Source organism: Nerophis lumbriciformis, linkage group LG24 (genome assembly GCF_033978685.3).
Source record: "Nerophis lumbriciformis linkage group LG24, RoL_Nlum_v2.1, whole genome shotgun sequence".
NCBI classification, from domain to species: Eukaryota; Metazoa; Chordata; class Actinopteri; order Syngnathiformes; family Syngnathidae; genus Nerophis; species Nerophis lumbriciformis.
In genome coordinates, this window is record NC_084571.2 from 28,132,590 (window position 1) to 28,156,086 (window position 23,497).

Genomic DNA, 23,497 nt, shown 5'->3' on the forward strand with positions numbered 1-23,497 from the left:
TGGGCGCCAAATGAAAGCGCCACATGTTAGTGTTTAAAGCCAGAGGGGATCAAACAACGGAGGCTGAGATGTGAGTCTTGGGTAGGGATGGGAGTGCAATCACAGGAAAGCTGTGGTTTGAGAGGCCGGAGGCGGACACGCGACTCCATCTCCGTCTCCCGCGAGAGCCGGCGGGAGGTTGACAGTAATGCCTGTGTGTGAACCCTGCCCCCCTCCCCCCCCTCAAGGCTGTCATCGTCGCGGCAAATGTCACCGGCTTTTAAAAGCCGGGATTGGATGACACAGCGTTAAGTCCTCGCCACAGCAGATCTGAGGATGGTGCAGCTTGATGTTTCTTCAAAGTGTGCACTTCCTGCTGAGGTGATGGCGTATTGGGGCACCTTTGATCAAGACGTTGAAGGTTAATGGCTGTTTAACTCAAGCCTGTCATGGGGAATTTGTTTTCAAATGTATTCCCGTTAGTGTTGCTGGACTTTTGTTTGTTCTGTCAGACTTGCCATAGTTAACATGCATTTTCTCCATTAAAGTACAAACCCCGTTTCCATATGATTTGGGAAATTGTGTTAGATGTAAATATAAACGGAATACAATGATTTGCAAATCCTTTTCAACCCATATTCAGTTGAATGCACTACAAAGACAACATATTTGATGTTCAAACTCGTAAACTTTTTTTTTTTTTTTGCAAATAATAATTAACTTGGAATTTCATGGCTGCAACACGTGCCAAAGTAGTTGGGAAATGAGGAGACACATTTTTAAAGCTTCTCAGGTGGAATTCTTTCCCATTCTTGCTTGATGTACAGCTTAAGTTGTTCAACTGTCCGGGGGTCTCCATTGTGGTATTTTAGGCTTCATAATGCGCCACACATTTTCAATGGGAGACAGGTCTGGACTACAGGCAGGCCAGTCTAGTCCCCGCACTCTTTTACTATGAAGCCACGTTGATGTAACACATGGCTTGACATTGTCTTGCTGAAATAAGCAGGGGCGACCATGGTAACGTTGCTTGGATGGCAACATATGTTGCTCCAAAACCTGTATGTACCTTTCAGCATTAATGGCGCCTTCACAGATGTGTAAGTTACCCATGTCTTGGCCACTAATACACCCCCATACCATCACAGATGCTGGCTTTTCAACTTTGCGCCTATAACAATCCGGATGGTTCTTTTCCTCTTTGGTCCGGAGGACACGACGTCCACAGTTTCCAAAAACAATTTGAAATGTGGACTCGTCAGACCACAGAACACTTTTCCACTTTGTATCAGTCCATCTTAGATGAGCTCAGGCCCAGCGAAGCCGACGGCGTTTCTGGGTGTTGTTGATAAACGGTTTTCGCCTTGCATAGTAGAGTTTTAACTTGCACTTACAGATGTAGCGACCAACTGTATTTACTGACAGTGGGTTTCTGAAGTGTTCCTGAGCCCATGTGGTGATATCCTTTACACACTGATGTCGCTTGTTGATGCAGTACAGCCTGATGGATCGAAGGTCACAGGCTTAGCTGCTTACGTGCAGTGATTTCTCCAGATTCTCTGAACCCTTTGATGATATTACGGACCGTAGATGGTGAAATCCCTAAATTCCTTGCAATAGCAGGTTGAGAAAGGTTTTTCTTAAACTGTTCAACAATTTGCTCACGCATTTGTTGACAAAGTGGTGACCCTCGCCCCATCCTTGTTTGTGAATGACTGAGCATTTCATGGAATCTACTTTTATACCCAATCATGGCACCCACCTGTTCCCAATTTGCCTGTTCACCTGTGGGATGTTCCAAATAAGTGTTTGATGAGCATTCCTCAACTTTATCAGTATTTATTGCCACCTTTCCCAACTTCTTTGTCACGTGTTGCTGGCATCAAATTCTAAAGTTAATGATTATTTGCAACAAAAAAAAATGTTTATCAGTTTGAACATCAAATATGCTGTCTTTGTAGCATATTCAACTGAATATGGGTTGAAAATTATTTGCAAATCATTGCATTCCGTTTATATTTACATCTAACACAATTTCCCAACTCATATGGAAACAGGGTTTGTATGATACGTCTTAATGTTATGCTTACGTCTGTTTAGGGATGAGTACGTTTCACATTTGAACCGATACGCTACCAATTCCCTGTATCTGGGGAATTAATACCTTGCTACTGAACTTCTGTACTTTTGTGTGTTCATGTGGTAACAAATGTTAATTATATAATAATATAATCATGGTCGAGGTTTCTGTGGTTTATCCGTTATACAGTGCGCAATACCGGTGTAGAGCGGAATGTACGTGAGGCCAGGAAAAAAATACACAGGCTATTTCATCTCTAAAAGCCTGTTTCGCAGGTTTCCCTGCTCTTCAGGGGATTCTTGAAGAGCAGGGAAACCTGCGAAACAGGCTTATAGAGATGAAATAGGTCAGGAAAAAACACAGAGGCTATTTAATCCCTACAGGCTGGTTTCGCAGGTTTCCCTGCTCTTCAGGGGATGTGTGTATATATATATATATATATATATATATATATATATATGTATATATATATATATATGTATATATATATATATATATGTATATATATATATATATATATATGTATATATATATATATATATGTATATATATATATATATATATGTATATATATATATATATATATGTATATATATATATATGTATATGTATGTATATGTATATGTATGTATATATGTATGTGTATATGTATATGTATGTATATGTATGTATATATGTATGTAATGTGTATGTATGTATATATATGTATGTATGTGTATATATATGTGTATGTATGTATGTATGTATGTATGTGTCAGAACTTGGACTATGGTGCGGTAAACTACTGCGTGGTTTGTTTTCCCATGGTGCAAATCGACTGGACCGGACATGGCGTGAAGGTAAAGAAATGATTTAATTATTTACTCAAAAGTACTACAAAACAAAAGGCGCACACAAGGCGGAGGCACAACTAAACACAGGAAACAAAAAACTAACACTTAAACGTAAACTATGGACATGAAACAAAACTCGCTAACGGTGAGATGAATAAACACAAACTCACTTGGAACTATGGCATGGAACGCGTAATCATAGGAGTAACGGGGGTAATGTCGCCAGGCCGATTACCTGGCAACTACAGGCTTAAATAATAGTGACATGATTCAACACAGGTGCGTGAGTCCAAACAAATCAGGTGCGTGAGTCCAAATGAATCAGGTGAAAACTAATGGGTCGCCATGTTGACAAAACAAGGGAGTGAAAAAACAGGAACTATGGAGTTTTAATCAAACAGAACACAGCCAAACAAAACATGATCAAAAGACATGACAGAACCACCCTTAAGGACAGATCCCAGATGTCCAAAAAAAAAAAAAAACAATGATCAAGAGTCATGGGAGGGCGGGAGGGGGACTTTGCGGTGGGTCGCCATACCAAGTGTCCCCGAATCCACCAGGGCAGAGTCAGGTGGCGGCGACGCGTAGAACGCCGCAGCACCTGACGAGGTGGGCGACCCGGGAATGGCCACATCCGTGGCCGACGAGGAGGTCGGCATACTTGGCGTGGCGGACGACCAGGTAACGGTGGCCGACGAGGAGGCGGGCGCGTCATCGTCGTGGCAGGCGTGGATGCAGCAGACGACGTTGAGGCAGGCGTGGAAGCAGACGACGAGTCTGGAGTGGAAGCAGACGACGAGTCTGGCGTGGAAGCAGACGACGAGTCTGGCGTGGGTGCGGCAGCAGACGAGTCTGGCGTGGGTGCGGCAGTAGACGAGTGTGGCGTGGGTGTGGCAGCAGACGATTCAGGCGTGGGTGCGGCAGCAGACGAGTCAGGCGTGGGTGCGGCAGCAGACGAGTCTGGCGTGGGTGCGGCAGTAGACGAGTTTGGCGTGGGTGCGGCAGCAGACGATTCAGGCGTGGGTGCGGCAGCAGACGGGTCAGGCGTGGGTGCGGCAGCCGGCGAAGCTTGGCGTGATGCGGCAGCCGGCGAAGCTTGGCGTGATGCGGCAGCCGGCGAAGCTTAGCGTGGTGCGACAGGCGGCAAAGCTTGGCGTGGTGCGGCAGGCGGCAAAGCTTGGCGTGGTGCGGCAGGCGGCGAAGCTTGGCATGGTGCGACAGGCCGTGGGTCTTGGCTGCTTGGGTCTTGACTGCTTGGGTCTTGGCGGCCTGGGTCTTGGCGGCCTGGGTCTTGGCGGCTTGGGTCTTGGCTGCTTGGGTCTTGGCGGCTTGGGTCTTGGCGGCTTGGGTCTTGGCTTGGGGCCTCTACTGGCACTTGGCGAGGGGCTGGTACCGGTCCACTGTAATGATACCAAGTACAGTAGCGTATCTAGTCGATACTACTATGATTATGTCGATATTTTTTGGCATCACATCTTCTTTCGTTTTTTAATAATGTACATTATGTTTATAAACTCAGGAAATAGTTTGCATACTGCTTATCACCTTGCACATCTCTAGCTTTTTGGCTACATAATGTGTTAAAGGCCTATTGAAATGCGATTTTCTTATTCAAACGGGGATAGCAGGTCCATTCTATGTGTCATACTTGATCATTTCGCGATATTGCCATATTTTTGCTGAAAGGATTTAGTAGAGAACATCGACGCTAAAGTTCCCAACTTTTGGTCGCTGATAAAAAAGCCTTGCCTGTACCGGAAGTAGCAGACGAGTAGCGTGACGTCACAGGTTGTGGAGCTCCTCACATCTGCACATTGTTTACAATCATGGCCACCAGCAGCGAGAGCGATTCAGACCGAGAAAGCGACGATTTCCCCATTAATTTGAGCGAAGATGAAAGATTTGTGGATGAGGAAAGTGAGAGTGAAGGACTAGAGGGCAGTGGGAGCGATTCAGATAGGGAAGATGCTGTGAGAGGCGGGTGGGACCTGATAGTCAGCTGGGAATGACTAAAACAGTAAATAAACACAAGACATATATATACTCTATTAGCCACAACACAACCAGGCTTATATTTAATATGCCACAAATGAATCCCGCATAACAAACACCTCCCCCCTCCCGTCCATATAACCCGCCAATACAACTCAAACACCTGCACAACACACTCAATCCCACAGCCCAAAGTACCGTTCACCTCCCCAAAGTTCATACAGCACATATATTTCCCCAAAGTCCCCAAAGTTACGTACGTGACATGCACATAGCGGCACGCACGTACGGGCAAGTGATCAAATGTTTGGAAGCCGCAGCTGCATGCGTACTCACGGTACCGCGTCTGCGCATCCAACTCAAAGTCCTCCTGGTAAGAGTCTCTGTTGTTCCAGTTCTCCACAGGCCAATAGTAAAGCTTGACTGTCATCTTCCGGGAATGTAAACAATGAAACACCGGCTGTGTTTGTGTTGCTGCAGCCGCCCTCAATACACCGCTTCCCTCCTACAGCTTTCTTCTTTGCTGTCTCCATTCATTGAACAAATTGCAAAAGATTCACCAACACAGATGTCCAGAATACTGTGGAATTTTGCGATGAAAACAGACGACTTAATAGCTGGCCACCATGCTGTCCCAAAATGTCCTCTACAATCCGTGACGTCACGCGCTGACGTCATCATACCGAGACGTTTTCAGCAGGATATTTTGCGCAAAATTTAAAATTGCACTTTAGTAAACTAACGTATTGGCATGTGTTGCAATGTTAAGATTTCATCATTGATATATAAACTATCAGACTGCGTGGTCGGTAGTAGTGGGTTTCAGTAGCCCTTTAAATTAGGGCAGTTGTATTAGGAATAATAACAATTAAAAGGCAAACTATAACTTGTTTGTTTTGTGCTTCAGTTTGATAGAAAATATACAAACCAGCGATCGATGCAATCACATCAATACAATGCGACGTTCAAATTGAATCCAGAAGCATTGAACCATGTCCATTCCCTTCTTGTGTTGTTCTTGTTATCATCATTATTATTATTACGTGTGCCACTCCAGCCACCGTTTTTTTGCTCTTACGAGTGCACTTGTCTTCTGAAACTATGATTGGATCTCAGCGAGAAAACCGTGATGCTATCATGCCATTATTATTTATCCTGAATGCAGCCTGTTCCTTCTTTTCTGGGGGTTTGTTCTCTTTTGAGAAGGAACAAAAAAAAAATAAAACAATTTTTTTTCCACAAGACTAATAAACTTTGAAATGCTCTCGGTGTTAGTGGGAATGTTCTCCGAGAGTCACGGGAGCAATGAATCCTCCCTCCATGTTTGCGTTTGCTCCGAACATGATGGTGAAGACAAAACACTCTCACAACAACAAACCTTTATTAGTCCCCCAAAGACATTTTACTCTTTTTTTTATTTTTTTTTTATACTGTGAACATGCAGAATTTGACCTACAATTTCAAGGAAAATATGGTTCATAACTCAAATTGCACCTCCTCGCCAATTCCCTCCTACTACTTCTTTTATTTAATCACCACTTAATTGTCCTTGCTCCACAGTAACTGGCCTCCAACAGTCTTCACTCCTCAATAAAAACATTAGCGTCCCCCCACGGGTTGCTACGATACTCGGCCACGCCAAGCTGAAATGTTTCGGAGGAAAAACAGCTGCCGGAGAGGGAGCGAGCGCGGCGTGTTTTTTACCTCGCTCACGCTGGCTGCTTTGCATTCATTTGCTCGACATTAGCGAGCGTATCACGGCCCGCTTTCGGTTTTGTGTGCGCCCTGGCGTCTGTACAGCCTAATGAGGCTGTTTGCTTGCCAGTGGTTGCCTGCCATATGGACGCCAACACATCAGAGGGCCCCTGGTTAAAAAAAATACTTGTTTTTTTCCCCCCCCTTTTGTTGGTGACGTCTGGCTTTTTAGCAATTAGCCAACAGGTGAAAAACACATTGAAATTGCATCGGATTCATAGTTGGCCGGAAGTCAACCAAAAACAATGTGTCCTTCTTTTGATGAAGTTCTGAAACATAGCTAAATTGGGGCCCGAAGAAGAATTTTATTTTGAGGCCTCTTCCCCCAATAATAAAATCACACTTTTTTTGTTTATGTCTAACTAGGGCTGGGCCAGTGACGTGCGGTGAGGTTGATGGCTGGTGAGGCACTGACTTCATCACAGTCAGATTTACAAACATATGAACCCTTAAGAGTATCTTATTCACCATTTGATTGGCAGCAGTTAACGGGTTATGTTTAAAAGCTCATACCAGCATTCTTCCCTGCTTGGCACTCAGCATCAAGGCTTGGAATTGGGGGTTAAATCACCAAAAATGATTCCCGGGCGTGGCGCCGCTGCTGCCCACTGCTCCCCTCACCTCCCAGGGGGTGATCAAGGGGATGGGTCAAATGCAGACGACAAATTTCATTACACCTAGTGTGTGTGTGTGTGACAATCATTGGTACTTTAACTTAACTTTAACTTTACACATACAAACTGTAGCACACAAAAAAGCACATTTAATAAAAAAAACGTTATTATGGTCTTACCTTTACTTATAAATGAAGTCCACAACTAAAGCCCTCACTTAAACTTTCCACGTGCAAGATTGAATCTATTTAAAAAAGTGTAACCGAGCGTTTATAAATGTCGCCTATACTGTATGAAACTACAAAATAACAAACACGGAGGCTCCAGTTTACACGAGGACCACTTTATTTACCTTCTTTCAAAAACCTCCGCTTCACTCCATGTCACATCACTTCCGCTCTTAGCGCCTTCAAAATAAGAGCTCAAGGCATATACTATATAACCGCGCATAACAGGAACTTAACATCACAAAGAGAAAAGCCCATGAAAATAGGTTACAAAAGTTATTTAATAAGAAGCCAAAAAGTGCAAAAACAATAATGTTCGTGTTGGAGGAGTTGTGAATTAGATACACCTGCAGTCTGCAGGTGTACCTAATGTTGTGGCCCTGCAGTCATTCACAACTCCTCCAACACGAACAATATTGTTTTTGCACTTTTTGGCTTCTTATGAAATAACTTTTTTAAATAGATTCAATCTTGCACGTGGAAAGTTTAAGTGTGGGCTTTAGTTGATATAACAATTCTACGGCAGGGGTGCAGGAGGCGGGGTTACTGGAGCCTCAGCCAGTGCGTCTTTTGCAGCCGTTTTATGATCGCTCAGCACAAGAAATACGTGACACACATACAGTTGTTGACAAAATACACTGTACATTATATACCTCAGCTAACTAAACTATGGAAATGTATAATATAGTTCATATAGCAATACAGTCTCACTGCACAGCAGGCCAGCAGTTAGCCGAGTCCGGAATCCATGTTGCGGCACTGAGTGACGTGCCTCAACTGGCTACTGTTCACCGCACCGTCTCTTCTCAGTATTTGAACGGCAAATGTGAAAATTCAGCGATTTTGAATAAAAATAACCTAAAACTGGTGAAGTTTAATGGAAAATAACTCTATAGTATAATCACTGGATACATATAACAATTTAATTTTTTTTTTTTCTTTTTACATTTTTTTTCTTTCCATGTTGGCAGGTGAGGCCCCGCCTCACCTGTCTCTAGTGACTGCACGTCACTGGGCTGGGCGGTATATCGATATACTCGATATATCACGGGTTTGTCTCTGTGCGATATAGAAAATGACGAGTGACGTGTGGTCACTAGAGGCGGGACCTCACCTGCCATCATGGAAAGAAAAATATGTAAAAAGAAAAAAAAAAAATTAAATTGTTATATGTATTCAGTGATTACACTATACAGTTATTTTCCATTTAACTTCACCAGTTTTAGATTATTTTTATTCAAAATCGCTGAATTTTCACATTTGTCGTTCAAATACTGAGAAGAGACGGTGCGGTGAACAGGCACGTCACTGCGTTGTGCCTCAACATGGATTGCGGACTCGGCTAACTGATGGCCTGCTGTGCAGTGAGACCGTATTGCTATATGAATTATATTATACATTTCCATAGTTTAGTTAGCTGAGGTATATAATGTACAGTGTATTTTGTCAACAACTGTATGTGTGTAACGTATTTCTTGTGCTGAGCAATCATAAAACTGCCGCGAAGACGCACTGTGTGAGGCTCACAGTAATCCCGCCTCCTGGTGCCGGTTAATGCACCCCCGCCGCAGAATGCACCCCCCCGACGGGAGCGCCACACCAACCAAAGCCCACACCCAAACCCTCCACGTGCAAGACCGAATCCACCCAAAAAAAGTCACTTAACAAGAAGCCAAAAAGTGCAAAAACAACAATGCTCGCTCCGGAGGAGCCGTAAACGACTGCAGGGACACAGCATTAGGTACACCTGCAGACTGCAGCACGGATTTCATATTTCATTCATTCACAACTCCTCCAACACGAACACCACTGTTCCTGCACTTATAAGTAAAGGTAAGACCATAATAAAGTTTTTTTAATTAAATGTGCTTTTTTTGTGTGCTACAGTTTGTATGTGTAAAGTTAAAGTTAAGTTAAAGTACCAATGATTGTCACACACACACTAGGTGTGGTGAAATTTGTCCTCTGCATTTGACCCATCCCTTGTTCACCCCCTGGGAGGTGAGGGGAGCAGTGGGCAGAAGCGGCGCCGCGCCCGGGAATAATTTTTGGTGATTTAACCCCCAATTCCAAGCCTTGATGCTGAGTGCCAAGCAGGGAAGAATGCTGGTATGAGCTTTTAAACATAACCCGTTAACTGCTGCCAATCAAATGGTGAAAAAGATACTATTTAGGGTTCATATGTTTGTAAATCTGACTGTGATGTAGTCAGTGCCTCACCAGCCATCAACCTCACCGCACGTCACTGAAAATGACTATATCGTGATATTCGAGTATACGTTCTCACGCAGTTGCTTTTAGCTGCGGGCTTTACACTGCATGCGTTTCTCACTCTTTCTTGTCTCTCCTTCTCACAGAGACTTAAAGGCCTACTGAAACCCACTACTACCGACCACGCAGTCTGATAGTTTATATATCAATGATGAAATCTTAACATTGCAACACATGCCAATACGGCCGGGTTAGCTTACTAAAGTGCAATTTTAAATTCCGCGCGAAATATCCTGCTGAAAACGTCTCGGTATGATGACGTCAGCGCGTGACGTCACGGATTGTAGCGGACATTTTGGGACAGCATGGTGGCCAGCTATTAAGTCGTCTGTTTCCATCGCAAAATTCCACAGTATTCTGGACATCTGTGTTGGTGAAAATTTTGCAATTTGTTCAATGAACAATGGAGACAGCAAAGAAGAAAACTGTAGGTGGGAAGCGGTGTATTGCGGCCGACTGCAGCAACACAAACACAGCCGGTGTTTCATTGTTTACATTCCCGAAAGATGACAGTCAATCTTTACCATTGCCCTGTGGAGAACTGGGACAACAGAGACTCTTACCAGGAGGACTTTGAGTTGGATACGCAGATATGCTACCTTGAGTACGCATGCAGCTGCGGCTTCCAAACATTAGATCGCTTGCCCGTACGTGCGTGCCGCTATGTGCATGTCACGTACGTAACTTTGGGGACTTTGGGGAAATATATGTGCTGTATGAACTTTGGCGAGGTGAACGGTACTTTGGGCTGTGGGATTGAGTGTGTTGTGCAGGTGTTTGAGTTGTATTGGCGGGTTATATGGACGGGAGGGGGGAGGTGTTTGTTATGCGGGATTAATTTGTGGCATTTTAAATATAAGCCTGGTTGTGTTGTGGCTAATAGAGTATATATATGTCTTGTGTTTATTTACTGTTTTAGTCATTCCCAGCTGAATATCAGGTCCCACCCGCCTCTCACAGCATCTTCCCTATCTGAATCGCTCTCACTGCCCTCTAGTCCTTCACTCTCACTTTACTCATCCACTAATCTTTCATCCTCGCTCAAATTAATGGGGAAATCGTCGCTTTCTCGGTCCGAATCGCTCTCGCTGCTGGTGGCTATGATTGTAAACAATGTGCGGATGTGAGGAGCTCTACAACCTGTGACGTCACGCTACTCGTCTGCTACTTCCGGTACAGGCAAGGCTTTTTTATCAGCGACCAAAAGTTGCGAATTTTATCGTCGATGTTCTCTACTAAATCCTTTCCGCAAAAATATGGCAATATCGCGAAATGATCAAGTATGACACATAGAATGGACCTGCTATCCCCGTTTAAATAAGAAAATCGCATTTCAGTAGGCCTTTAAAACAAGCGCACCTTCTTACATACTGTCACGTGTGCAACGGCACACGATCCCGCGGAGCAGAGAGGTAGCGACATGGTAACGTTAGCTGTGATGCGGGTGCGAGTGGTAATACGAGAGAGAGAAGGTGCGAATCTGGTAACGAATGGAGGAATAATTAAGTCCCAAGAAAAACAGCACAGGATCCATCGTCTGGCGGTGGTTTGGCTTCAAGCGGGAATATGTTCAATATTTATGCGGCAAAAGCGTTGATACAAAAAGTAGCAGCACTGCTAATGTAGCATCATTTGAAAAGTCACCCGCTAGAGCAGTGGTCCCCAACCACCAGGCCGCACAAGAAATAGAAAAAATAAATAAATAAATAAAAGTTTTTTTGTTTTTTATTAAATCAACATAAAAAAAACAATTAGTGCACCAACCCAAAAAACCTCCCTCCCCCATTCACACTCATTCGCTCAAAAGGGTTGTTTCTTTCTGTTATTAATATTTATCATGTCTGTGTGATCATGTTTTTGTTTTGGTCATGTTCGGTTTTGTTTTTGGACTTTTTGTGCACTTTTTTGTCACCATAGCAACCATTAGTTTTCACCTGTCACGTCACGCACCTGTTTCACATTTTGAGTCACGCACCTGTTTTCGTTAATCATGTCTATAGTATTTAAGTTCATTGTTTTCAGTTTGTCGTTCTGACGACATCCCCACATTTATGCTCTGCACATTTCTGACTCTTTTTTCATGTCCATCGTTCACGCTGCTCCTTTTTGTCCATGCCAAGTAAGTTTTGTTTATTATTGCCACAGTTAGTGTTTTTTGTTGTTCATAGTTTTTGCCTTTGTGCAAGTATTTGGTTTCATAGTTTGTTCTCCGCCATTGTGCGCGCCTTTTGTTTACTTCCTTGTTTTGTATTTATAGTGTTTAAATAAAAATGTACCTTCATTCCCGTCTCGCCCGAGCCAACTTTCCGTTGCGTCCCGGAAAAGCAAACACCCAAGACCAAGTCATGACAATATTCTGGTTCCTACATTATATATCAATATAGATCAATACAGTCTGTAGGGATACAGTCCGTAAGCACACATGATTGTATTTTTTTATGACAAAAAAAAAAAAAATAGCATATACACCCCCCGGTCCGTGAGACAAATTTACAAGCGTTGGCCGGTCCGTAGTTACAAAAAGGTTGGGGACCACTGCGGTAGAGAATGAAGAGTGCTTGAAACTCCGCATGTCAACATCTCCGGCCGGTGCCACACCAACAAAATGCTGAAGCAACCATTTCCAGATCAGCACCGTATGAAAAAAAAAATCAACAACAGAAGGAGATAACGTCCGCAGTAACCTACCACATAGCGAAGGACATACACTATTAGATTTCCTATTATGCAGCTCATTTTTATTTGACACTTATTGAAATATTTTGTGTGACATCATGCACAAAAGTGCATTTTATTTGTTTTTAACTATTGTAGTGGCGTTCTGTACAAAAAGTGCACTTTAATTTAGTGTTGTTTTGATTTGTCATCTTAGTGACATCATGCACACACAAAAAACATAAAGAAGAGATGGAAAACAGAAGAAAGTTCATTTAAATTGATAAATATTTGTTTTGCTTTTCATGTTTTATGCTAATTTTTGCCTCTTATTACTACCTCCAAAGGAAAAAGATGCACATGAGTCATGGCCAATTATAAATGATAAATGGGTTATACTTGTATAGCGCTTTTCTACCCTCAAGGTACTCAAAGCGCTTTGACAGTATTTCCACATTTACCCATTCACACACACATTCACACACTGATGGCGGGAGCTGCCATGCAAGGCGCTAACCAGCAGCCATCAGGAGCAAGGGGTGAAGTGTCTTGCCCAAAGACACAACGGACAAGTTAAATGCCCCCCCCCAGCCCTCCTGTGCAAATCACGGCCACAAATTCTTGCCAGTCTTATAGGCATCACTGTATGGGTTTAGAAATGTGACGTGTGCTGGTAATGGTGCAAAGATATAGCAAATGGGAGCGTTCTAGAAGCGTCCGCCATTGTTTTGGTTGCGAAAACGAAAAAAAAATGAACCAAAAAATGGACATTACGACAGAGCTTTTTTTTTCCATCTGTTTTCAGTTAACAGTCTTGTATAAAAGACTCCTCGGGCCGACACTGCGGGTGCTTTACGTCTCTCCTTCCGGCTTGAGGTGAAGCTCCTCCTCGCTTTTCCTCCCGGACTCACTTGACCCTTTGTTCCTCAACAAGGGCGGACCTCGTTGGCACCTTTTTTTTTTTTCTTTTCTTTTTTTTTAATTTAATTTGGTCTGTCCTGCAGTCTCAGCTCGACCCCAAACACTCTTCTATCGCTACTTCTCTTATCTCCCGACATGGTCTGGTGTGAGGGGGCGGGGCTTCTTGGCCATTGGAGGTGATTTATTTTACAAGCAGGTGAAACGCTCACCCGCCCCCCGCCCCCGCGCTCATGTGTTCTTGATGGTTATGGTGATTGGCTTTTATTCGGGCCTGCTCGCCGTGCACTTTTTGCATCCTCTGAGGACTTTGGTTTGACTTTGCCAGAAGTGCTGAGGATGCTCTAGTGAGGCTGCTGTGCGTGGTTCCTCGCCATCATGACCTGTCAATCATTTGGATGTCTAGGTCTGATGCATCAATCCCCGCGGCCTCGTTACAGCCTCTAAACTGAAAACATTTAAAACCGTTTAAGTCCCGCCTCTCTCATTTGCATGATTTTAGCCTAATTCCTTGCTTGCTATGTCATCACCTGCGGTCCTTCTCATCCATACACTCGTCCAAAATGCCCTTGCCTGATCCCGCGAGATGAAAGGTGTCACATGTTTATAGTGCTTAGATGTTTTTTTTATGTTCACATGGTTCAGTGCACTTGACTTTGTGAGGCACATTTATGTGGATTTGTGTTTTCCCCCCCCCCTCCGCACCATAGGGAAGTAAGGCAGCTTGGATTTCGACATATGCTGAGACATCCATTTGTTATACACCGACTAACATAACTCTTTATACCTGCTGTTGTGTATTTGGGATCTGCATAAGTCCCGAAAATTTGAAATCAAACCATGAAGGCAGATATTTATAAAACAATCTTGCCTTCCTCTAACCCAGGAGTGTCTAAAAACTCATTTTAGATGGGGGGGCCACATGGAGAAAAATCTACTGGGCCGGACTGCTAAAATCACGGCACGATAACTTAAAAGTAAAGACAACTTCAGATTGTTTTCTTTGTTTAAAAATAGACCAAGCACCTTCTGAAATTGTACAAATCATAATGTTGTAGGGTTGTTGGTTTTTTTTTTTTTTTACAATTACCTGTTGCGGTTAATAGTATATATACTTTATTTGTCGTTATTTATGTTTTCTGAATAAATTATGTGATAATGTTTATCAGTCAACTCATTGGTGTTAATTTTCAATCTATCAATATAAAAAAATATCAAAATCAAATTACAGTATGTTAGTTATTAGAGATGTCCGATAAATGCTTTCAAATGTAATATTGGAAATTATCGGTATCAGTTTCAAAAAGGAATATTTATTTTTATTCATTTTTTTATTAATTTTTTTTTTTTTTTTAGTCCTTTCCAGCTTTTCAGGCAAATCATATAGTTGGTTTTATTTATTACTCTAGTATACTCTAGACTGAAGCTGTATGCCTTTATTGTTTTTAGCTGTTGTTTTGAGACATGTTAAAAAAAAAGAAAAAAAAAAGTAATGCACTTTTTGAAAGTCAAAGTATAGTACTTCCCATAGTTGTAGTGTGTATCAGGATTATCTCAGGGAGAGCATGTCCCAAATTCCAAGCTGCTGTTTTGAGGCATGTTAAAAAAAAAGTTGGCATTTTTTTCCATAACTTGAGTTGATTTATTTTGGAAAACCTTGTTACATTGTTTAATGCATCACAACAAAATTAGGCATAATAATGTGTTAATTCCACGACTGTATATATCAGTATCAGTTGATATCGGAATCGGTAATTAAGAGTTGGACAATATCGGAATATCAGATATCGGCAAAAAAGCCATTATCAGACATCTCTATTATTTATGTAGTTTGATCATTTTCCTCAACTGATTTACTAACATCATGTGGTTTATTTTGTACATATGTTGCATTATCTACAAAGAACCAAATAATTGCTATTGCGACATCTAGTGGACACATTTAGAACAGCTGTTTCTTTCATTCAAAAAGTTCACGGCCATTTTTATATTTAGCAAACTCATCCCGCGGGCTATCCAGTAGGAAGGGGATTCATAATGCCCTAATTTGTCGCGGTTTACCTGACACATAAAACATGACAAATTAGGGGGGGTGTACTATCTACTTTAGCCACCAGATGGCAATTGAGTGTTGAATATCCTCAAATGTGTTTGATCACAGCGTCAGTTGGTATGGACTGTGGAGTGGCGCTTTCCATAATTTTTAGCAACCCGGTCGTCGTCACGTCGTGTCATTGCTGGTTTACGAGCAGAGGAGCATTTTTCGGCAGTGCACAATCACAGAGTACTTACAAGCAGACACAGTGTGTAGACATAAAAGGGAGAACGGACGCATTTTGGCGGGGGGCGTGGTTGGGGGCGGGGGCGTGGTTAAGAGGGGAGGAGTATATTTACAGCTAGAATTCACCAAGTCAGGTATTTCAGGTATTTCATATATATATATATATATATATATATAAATAAATACTTGAATTTCAGTGTTCATTTATTTACACATATACACACACATAACACTCATCTACTCATTGTTGAGTTAACGGTTGAATTGTCCATCCTTGTTCTATTCTCTGTCACTATTTTTCTAACCATGCTGAACACCCTCTCTGATGATGCATTCTGCTTCGTCTCCTTGTTGTGTGCGCAGTTGTGCACTGCACTCTCTAAAAGCCCTAGATGTTATTGTCACATATGCATGTACAGTAGATGGCAGTATTGTGCTGTTTAAGAGTGTCACAACATTGCTGTTTACGGCAGGCGAACTGCTTTACGGTAGACGAAAACGTGACTGCTGTTGTTGTGTGTTGTTACCGCGCTGGGAGGACGTTAATGAAACTGCCTAACAACAAACCCACATAAGAAACCAAGAACTCGCCCTCGATCATTCTACAGTTATAACGTGATTGGGCAGGCACGCTGTTTATATTGTGGGAAAGTGGACGTGAAAACAGGCTGTCGACACGTCATTCAGGTCCGCGTGGAGCTGGAGGGGGCGTGGCTTCCAACGCCGCCTGAATTTCGGGAGATTTTCGGGAGAAAATTTGTCCCGGGAGGTTTTCGGGAGAGGCGCTGAATTTCGGGAGTCTCCCGGAAAATCCGGGAGGGTTGGCAAGTATGGTGTATATCAATATTGGTATCAGTATTGGTATTGATAAAATCCTAACTAGAGATGTCTGATAATATTGGACCGATATCATCGGCCGATATATGCTGTAAAATGTAATATCGGAAATTATCGGTATCGGTTTCAAAAAGTAAAATTAATGACTTTTTAAAACGCCGCTGTACGGAGTGGTACACGGACGTAGGGAGAAGTACAGAGTGCCAGAAAACCTTAAAAGCACGGCCTTTACTTGCCGGCCCAATCACATAATATCTACGGCTTTTCACACCCACAAGTGAATGCAAATGCATATTTGGTCAACAGCCATACAGGTCACACTGAAGAGTGGCTGTATAAACAACTTTAACACTGTTACAAATATGCGCCACGCTGTGTACCCACACCAAACAAGAATGACAAACACATTTCGGGAGAACATCCGCACCGTAACACAACACAAACACAACAGAACAAATACCCAGAACCCCTTGCAGCACTAACTCTTCCGGGACGCTACAATATACACCCCCAGCTACCTCTAAATTAGGCATAATAATGTGTTAATTCCACGACTGTATATATCGGTATCGGTTGATATTGGAATCGGTAATTAAGACTTGGACAATATCGGAATATCGGATATCGGCAAAAAACTATTATCGGACATCTCTAATCCTAACGATAGAAATCCCTAATTTTGTCGCATATTCAACATAGTTTTAAATATATCGTATTTTTCGGACTATAAGTCGCAGTTTTTTTCATAATTTGGCCGGGGGTGCGACTTATACTCGGGAGCGACTTATGTGTGAAATTATTAACACATTGCCGTAAAATATCAAATAATATTATTTAGCTCATTCACGTAAGAGACTAGACGTATAAGATTTCATGGGATTTAGCGATTAGGAGTGACAGATTGTTTGGTAAACATATTGCATGTTCTATATGTTATAGTTATTTGAATGACTCTTACCATAATATGTTACGTTAACATACCAGGCACGTTCTCAGTTGGTTATTTATGCCTCATATAACGTACACTTATTCAGCCTGTTGTTCACTATTCTTTATTTATTTTAAATTGCCTTTCAAATGTCTATTCTTGGTGTTGGGTTTTATTAAATACATTTCTCCCCAAAAATGCGACTTATGTATGTTTTTTTCCTTCTTTATTATGCATTTTCGGCCGGTGCGACTTGTACTCCGAAAAATACGGTACTAGTCGTCAGATTGGCACAAAATTGCAACTTCTCCAGTGTGGTTTGCTAGCTGCACTAAAGCGAACCAACAGGCCCTCCAGCGAGTGGTTAAAGCGGCGGGGAAAATTACAAGGACGATACTCCCAGGGATGAGTGCCATGTACACAACTCGCTGCCTAAAGCGAGTACACAACATCCTGAAGGACAGATACCACCCAGCACATGGCTTCTTCAACCTGCTACCCTCTGGAAGGAGGTATAGATCGATTCGCGCCAGGACCACCAGAATGTCTCACAGTCTGTATCCCCAGGCTGTGAGACTGCTAAATGAACAGCCTGCCCCTTTGCTGCCCCGGACCATCTTATTACCTCACTCTTCACCACCTCAATAATTGTGCTCTGGACATTGCATTGCTGCAACATCAACATAACACCCATCAGACATCTGACTGTTCCCACCCCCATGTCCGTCTATTCGCCATCTTCCTGACAATGCTAAAATGTAAACTATTGTCAACCTGCACATCAATGCAGTTTCTATGCCGCTGGACAAAGCTCAAACAAAATCTCGTTGTTCATGTATGACTTAAAGGGGAACATTATCACCAGACCTATGTAAGCGTCAATATATACCTTGATGTTGCAGAAAAAAGACCTTTTTTTTTTTTAACCGATTTTCGATCTCTAAATGGGTGAATTTTGGCGAATTAAACGCCTTTCTAATATTCGCTCTCGGAGCGATGACGTCACAATGTGACCTCGCATCGGGAAGCAATCCGCCATTTTCTCAAACACCGAGTCAAATCAGCTCTGTTATTTTCCGTTTTTTTTTTACTGTTTTCCGTACCTTGGAGACATTATGCCTCATCGGTGTGTTGTCGGAGGGTGTAACAACACGAACAGGGATGGATTCAAGTTGCACCAGTGGCCCAAAGATGCGAAAGTGGCAAGAAATTGGATGTTTGTTCCGCACACTTTACAGACGAAAGCTATGCTACGACAGAGATGGCAAGAATGTGTGGATATCCTGCGACACTCAAAGCAGATGCATTTCCAACGATAAAGTCAAAGAAATCTTCCACCAGACCCCCATTGAATCTGCCGGAGTGTGTGAGCAATTCAGGGACAAAGGACCTCGGTAGCACGGCAAGCTATGGCGGCAGTTTGTTCCCGCAGACGAGCGAGCTAAACCCCCTATCGACCCTAGCTTCCCTGGCCTGCTGACATCAACTCCAAAACTGGACAGATCAGCTTTCAGGAAAAGAGAGCGGATGAGGGTATGTCTACAGAATATATTAATTGATGAAAATTGGGCTGTCTGCACTCGCAAAGTGCATGTGGTTGCCAAATGTATTTCATATGCTGTAAACCTAGTTCATAGTTGTTAGTTTCCTTTAATGCCAAACAAACACATACCAATCGTTGGTTAGAAGGCGATCGCCGAATTCGTCCTCGCTTTCTCCCGTGTCGCTGGCTGTCGTGTCGTTTTCGTCGGTTTCGCTTGCATACGGTTCAAACCGATATGGCTCAATAGCTTCAGTTTCTTCTTCAATTTCGTTTTCGCTACCTGCCTCCACACTACAACCATCCGTTTCAATACATGCGTAATCTGTTGAATCGCTTAAGCCGCTGAAATCCGAGTCTGAATCCGAGTCTGAATCCGAGCTAATGTCGCTATAGCTTGCTGTTCTATGCGCCATGTTTGTTTGTGTTGGCTTCACTATGAGACGTCACAGGAAAATGGACGGGTGTTTATAACGATGGTTAAAATCAGGCACTTTGAAGCTTTTTTTAGGGATATTGCGTGATGGGTAAAATTTTGAAAAAAACTTCGAAAAATATAATAAGCCACTGGGAACTGATTTTTAATGGTTTTAACCATTCTGAAATTGTGATAATGTTCCCCTTTAAACACACTAAGTTTTTGTTGTCATTCTTCAACTATGTACTGTACAGCGTTATGTTGTTTGTTTAGGATGTTTCCACTCAGAGGCATCCATGTTTATTGTGCAGCCAGCGAGTAAAATGCGTGTTTGTTGCATTGTTCCTCAAAGGGGGGCGGGGAGCGAGCAGGTTAACAAGGAGCAGCGAGCTGAATGGCGAGCGCCGTGTGCTCGCCATTGTTGTCCGCCCATTCCGTCATTCACAAAGGGAACCATAGTGATGATAAAACAGGCTCTGCTTTAGGGTCCATTCACCCCGACAGGCCGGGGGTCTGCGAGCAGCAGGCGTGCAGCGTGCTGCAAACAATATCGATGCTGCCGCTGTGCAAAAGTATGACGAGCACACACCGAGAGCCGAGTTCGAGTTCCTCTAATTAGACAGGGGAGCAACACAAGACGCTTGTCTCCCTTCAGCCTCGATCAAGGTGCACAACATGAGCACGAGCGGCGAGGCGAGTGTGTGAATTTCCCCGAACATTTCACATCATTTGCAAAGACGGACAGTTTGAGGAATGAGTCGGACGGATTAAAAGGCTTCGCCCTTTCAGTTTGGCCTTTTGTGCTGGCGTTCGCTCAACTCTCGAGATGATTAGGAATTGTGTGCAAAAGCAGAGTGAGGTTACAGCGGCGGGCTGAGGGCTGCTTGGAGTGGCCACTCGACATTCTTACTCGCGATTTAAAGGGGAACATTATCACAATTTCAGATGGGTTAAAACCATTAAAAATCAGTTCCCAGTGGCTTATTTTATTTTTCGAAGTTTTTTTCAAAATTTTACCCATCACGCAATATCCCTAAAAAAAGCTTCAAAGTGCCTGATTTTAACCATCGTTATAAACACCCGTCCATTTTTCTGTGACGTCACATAGTGAAGCCAACACAAACAAACATGGCGCATAGAACAGCAAGCTATAGCGACATTAGCTCGGATTCAGACTCGGATTTCAGCGGCTTAAGCGATTACGCATGTATTGAAACGGATGGTTGTAGTGTGGAGGCAGGTAGCAAAAACGAAATTGAAGAAGAAAATGAAGCTATTGAGCCATATCGGTTTGAACCGTATGCAAGCGAAACCGACGAAAACGACACGACAGCCAGCGACACGGGAGAAAGCGAGGACGAATTTGGTGATCGCCTTCTAACCAACGATTGGTATGTGTTTGTTTGGCATTAAAGGAAACTAACAACTATGAACTAGGTTTACAGCATATGAAATACATTTGGCAACAACATGCACTTTGAGAGTGCAGACAGCCCAATTTTCATCAATTAATATATTCTGTAGACATACCCTCATCCGCACTCTTTTCCTGAAAGCTGATCTGTCCAGTTTTGGAGTTGATGTCAGCAGGCCAGGGAAGCTAAGGTCGATATTCTTCTCTTGATCATCTTCGGTGGCATAAGGGACGGTGTGAGCCAAGACATCCAGGGGGTTTAGCTCGCTCGTCTGCGGGAACAAACTGCCGCCATTGCTTGCCGTGCTACCGAGGTCCTTTGTCCCTGAATTGCTCACACTCTCCGGCAGATTCAATGGGGGTCTGGCGGCAGATTTCTTTGACTTTATCGTTGGAAATGCATCTGCTTTGAGTGTCGCAGGATATCCACACATTCTTGCCATCTCTGTCGTAGCATAGCTTTCGTCGGTAAAGTGTGCGGAAGAAACGTCCAATTTCTTGCCACTTTCGCATCTTTGGGCCACTGGTGCAACTTGAATCCGTCCCTGTTCGTGTTGTTACACCCTCCGACAACACACCGACGAGGCATGATGTCTCCAAGGTACGGAAAACAGTCGAAAAAACGGAAAATAACAAAGCTGATTTGACTCGGTGTTTGAGAAAATGGCGGATTGCTTCCCGATGTGACGTCACATTGTAATAATAGAAATGCCTTTAATTCGCCAAAATTCACCCATTTAGAGTTCGGAAATCGGTTAAAAAAATATATGGTCTTTTTTCTGCAACATCAAGGTATATATTGACGCTTACATAGGTCTGGTGATAATGTTCCCCTTTAAAGGAGACCGGAGCTCTGCCTGAAAGACCAAGATAGAGTAGGGACTTTTGCAGTCGCACACCCCTAAGAGAGGGGAACTGCACTTTTTTGGGGGAATTTGCCTATCATTCACAATCACAATCCCTATGTAAGACAAGAACGCATATGTTTTTCTTTTTGTATGCATTCTAGATCATTAAATACGGCTAACTATGCAGGTAATGGGAGTTCTCTATACAACTTTAACACTGTTACAAATATGCGCCACACTGTGAACCCACAGAACAAATACCCAGAACCCCTTGCAGCACGAACTCTTCCAGGACGCTACAATATACACCCCCCCCCCCCCCCCCCCCCCCCCCCCCCCTGCTAAATAATCCAGCAGGGGGCCAGGGAAAGTTCAAGTGTCAGCACTTTGATAAATAAAGTGAGAAACATTGTTAAATTCAATTAGGAACAAGTAGTAGTTATGTTCACGTATACATTTCATTCATCCTTTTATATGTATTTCACATTGTTTTCTGCATCAAAACTATAATTCTCTATAAAATGTGTTCTGTTTTAAGTTTTTGGGGCATTTTAAACAAATTCATTGGATTATTTCTAGAGATGTCCGATAATATCGTCGATAACTGCTTTAAAATATAAGATCGGAAATTATCGGTATCTGTTTCAAAAAGTAAAATGTATGACTTTTTAAAACGCCGCTGTACGGAGTGGTACACGGACGTAGGGAGAAGTACAGAGCAGCAATAAACCTTAAAGGTACTGCCTTTGCGTGCCGGCCCAATCACATATTATCTACGGCTTTTCACACACACAAGTGAATGCAAATCATACTTGGTCAACAGCCATACAGGTCACACTGAGGGTGGCCGTATAAACAACTTTAACACTGTTACAAATATGCGCCACACTGTGAACCCACACCAAACAAGAATGACAAACACATTTCGGGAGAACATCCGCACCGTAACACAACATAAACACAACAGAACAAATACCCAGAACCCCTTGCAGCACTAACTCTTCCAGGACGCTACAATATACGCCCCCCCCAACCCCGCCTACCTCAACCTACTCATGCTCTCTCAGGGAGAGCATGTCCCAAATTCCAAGCTGCTGTTTTGAGGCATGTTAAAAAAAATAAGGCCCTTTGTGACTTCAATAATAAATATGGCAGTGCCATGTTGGCATTTTTTTCCATAACTTGAGTTGATTTATTTTGGAAAACCTTGTTACATTGTTTAATGCATCCAGCGGGGCATCACAACAAAATTAGGCATAATAATGTGTTAATTCCACGACTGTATGTATCGGTATCGGTTGATATCGGAATCTGTAATTAAGAGTTGGAAAATATTGGAATATCGGCAAAAAAGCCATTATCGGACATCTCTAGCTTTCATCAGACTTTTTGTTACAGATTACTTACAAAAACCAAGGTGCGGTTGTACTTCCTGTGGGATATTTTATTTTGAAAAGGGAATTTGGTTCCGCGGCGTGTCCAAATGTCTCCGTGAATGACCGTCACCTCACCTTTAGACGTGAGCGCCGTGTCCCTAATTGACATAATGAGCCATCTGGTGCACGTGTGACTAAAATCTCCTCCAAAACCAGCCGAAATTAATTTCTCAGCGGCCGTCTTGACCTTTTTTGCCATATGCCCTGCTATGTCCACAGGTTCTTCTTACTACGACAACGTGAGGCCGCTGGCGTATCCCGATTCCGACGCCGTGCTGGTCTGCTTTGACATCAGCCGCCCGGAGACTTTGGACAGCGTCATTAAAAAGGTAGCGTTCCACCATTTTTGGCTGTAATATCTGCTGTGACACGGGAGAACTACCAGCTTTTAATCCCTCTGCCCTCTGGTGGCTCTGCCGTAATGGAGCAAATCACAGCCCGGTTTTCAGCAGGGCGCTCTTTTATCTC

The 23,497-nt window shown here is 43.0% G+C and overlaps 1 protein-coding gene across 1 annotated transcript in view; it reads left to right on the forward strand.

Moving 5' to 3' along the window:
• Window positions 1–23,497, forward strand: part of rnd2 (Rho family GTPase 2) — a 105,539-nt gene that overhangs the window by 52,325 nt on the left and 29,717 nt on the right. Inside the window, exon 3 of the mRNA XM_061982226.1 lies at window positions 23,249–23,358. Within this exon, the coding sequence (XP_061838210.1) occupies window positions 23,249–23,358 (110 nt within the window). The remainder of the gene's footprint in view (window positions 1–23,248; window positions 23,359–23,497) is intronic.